The following is a 2,731-nucleotide window of genomic DNA, read 5'->3' as shown; positions in this document are numbered from 1 at the left end:
GATCGCGTTTTTATCAGGATCGGCGGGGATGCCAATGACTTCTTGAGTTCCGAGAAGGCTTCTTCACACTCGGTCACCCAAGCGAACCGGTCGTTCTTCCTCAGACATTGAGAAAGAGGCAACACTTTATCCGCTGCTCTTGATAGAAATCGGGAGAGAGAAGCCATCCTTCCTGTCAATTGCTGTACCTCTTTCACCGTAGATGGGCTCCTCATGTTGATGATCGCCGAGCACTTGTCCGGGTTCGCTTCAATGCCACGGTGAGTCAGCAGGAAACCGAGGAACTTTCCCGCCTGGACACCGAAAGAGCACTTCTCAGGATTCAGTTTGAGCTGGTACTTGCCAATGGTGTCGAACAATTCCTGCAAGTCGCTAAAATGCCGACTGACGCTTTCTGACTTCACCACCATGTCTTCTACGTAAGCTTCCACATTCCGACCTAGTTGATTCATAAGGACTTTGTCCATCAGTTGCTGATAGGTTGCCCCCGCGTTCTTCAGACCGAACGGCATAACCTGTAGCAGAAATTGGCTTGATCGGCTATGAAGGCGGTCTTGTCCTCGTCTGCGGGATGCATTTAGATTTGGTTGTACCCCAAGTAGGCATCCATGAAGCTTAGTAACTCGTATCCCAACGCCCCATCCGCCAGGCAGTCTATGTTCGGCAGCGGGTACGAGTCTTTTGGGCAGGCCTTATTAAGGTCAGTGAAGTCCGTACACATTCTCCATTTCCCGCTGCTCTTGCGCACCATGACTACGTTTGCCAACCAGGTCGGATATTGGATTTCTCGGACGTGTCCTGCCATCACTAACTTCTGCGTCTCTTCCGTGATAGCCCTTCGTTTTTCCTCGCCAAACTTCCTTCTCTTCTGGATTACTGTCTTCGCGCTAGGGTCTATGGCCAACTTGTGGCACAAGAAATTTGGATCAAGTCCAGGCATGTCGCTGGAATGCCACGCAAATGCTGACACATTGTCCTTTAGAACACTCACCAATTTCTCTTCGTCCTCGGGAGTCAAAGAGGTACCTATCTTTACGTTTCTCCCTTCCATTACCTCCACTTCCTTGACGTCTTCTGCTGGGGCGGGTCGATGGTCGAACTGACCCATTCTAGGATCCAGTTTGACGGAATGGACCTCCTTCTCTACCTGCTTAGTGTACAGTCGCCTTCGCGCCTTTAAACTATCCCCGTAGCATTTCCAAGCAACCTCCTGGTCCACCTTGAGAACCCCTACAGCACCACTCGACAACGGGTACTTTACCTTCAGATGGGAAGTAGACACTATCGCTCCCAGCTTGTTCAGAGTCGGCCTGCCGATCAGTATGCTGTACGATGACTGAGCATCGACCACCAAATACCGAATGACCACTATCTTCATCTGAGCTCCTTGGCCAAAGGTCGTCTCCAGATCGGCATATCCCCTTGCGATGACCTGGTCTCCTGCAAAACCCACTAGAGTCCCTGCATAAGGAATTAGTTGGTCGTTAGGTATTTTCATCCCCTCAAAGGTTTCCCAGAATAAAATTGTTGAGCTTAGGAGAGCTTGAAGCTTAAGGAGTTTTGATGATCACAACATGCAACAACTTGGAGAACACAAAAACAAAGTTAAAGAAGAGTCAAGAGAATGCTATGATCTAAGACTATGTAATAGAACTTAGGAGATGAATTTTTATATTTGTGTATACTTGTGTGTGTCCTTTGTGCATTGAGCAAAACTTGTCTAAAATCAAGTAGGGAGTAGATGATGATGAGTTGAGAACATTGGAAAATTATTTTGAGACTTAAAATGAAGTTTTAAGAACTGACTCAAAATAATCGATTATTGTTAAATATAATCGATTATTTCAGCAAATGGGATAAGTGGAATGCCTTGCTATAATAATCGATTATTTGTCAAAATAATCGATTATTTCATAAACAACTCTCTGGAATAATCGATTATCCAGCTAAATAATCGATTAAATTGTTCTTGGTTGATTTCCAGAAATCTGAAGAACAAAATAATCGATTATTCTTTAAAATAATCGATTATCTGGGTTTGAACTTTTATAAATAGACTTGAACTATTTTGAAACTTCATAACATTGAGTGAGAACTGATACTCAACTTCTAAAAACGCTTTAGAGAGTCTGTGTGACATCTTGGAGAGGTTTCTTTGTGAAAATCCAAGAAGAAAAACATTTGTGAAAGAACTTGTGAAAATCATCATCATCATCATACCCTTGAAAGAGAAAGACAAAGAATTGTTCAAGAATTCCAGGTGAATTCGTTTCATGTTTGTTTCTTTGTGAATCTTTGTGGAAAATCTTGAGAAGGGTTTCTCAAGTGATTAAGGTTCTTGTAGTGGGATCTACAAGGGGTGCTTTCTTGGGGTCAAGAAAGTGATTATCTTTTAGTAGTGAAGTATATGCATGTGTGTTTGCTTGTAAACCTTCTTGCTTAAAGATAGTGGAAAAATCTTAATCAGGTGGTGATTAAGGACTGGATGTAGGTCACATGTGGAGTGGCTGAACCAGTATAAAAGACTTGTGCAATCTTCTTCAACCTTATCTCTTGTTTTGCAATTTCTTGGTTGAGCTTTAAAGAAGATAAAACTTGATTAACATGTGTATGTGAATTTAGATGGGTTAAATCTATAATTGGATATTATATTTGAACATCATTATCTTGTAGTCAAGTTGCACATTGCATTCATATCATTGTAACAAGTCTTTAAGAGTGCTTCATTTGA

General features: G+C 42.4%; 1 protein-coding gene across 1 annotated transcript; it reads right to left on the bottom strand.

The window, feature by feature from the left end:
- Positions 1 to 577: 577 nt before the first annotated feature.
- LOC145958024 (uncharacterized) lies at positions 578 to 1,498 on the bottom strand. The gene has a single exon (XM_083074474.1). The coding sequence runs from the start codon at positions 1,496 to 1,498 to the stop codon at positions 578 to 580; it is 921 nt and encodes a 306-aa protein (XP_082930600.1).
- Between the last annotated feature and the right edge of the window lie 1,233 nt (positions 1,499 to 2,731).

The sequence above is a fragment of the Cajanus cajan genome, chromosome 5 (assembly GCF_000230855.2).
Source record: "Cajanus cajan strain Asha chromosome 5, NIPB_CcT2T_4, whole genome shotgun sequence".
Classification (NCBI taxonomy): domain Eukaryota; kingdom Viridiplantae; phylum Streptophyta; class Magnoliopsida; order Fabales; family Fabaceae; genus Cajanus; species Cajanus cajan.
Note: the sequence above shows the minus strand (reverse complement) of the source record. Positions and strands in the feature narration are given on the sequence as shown.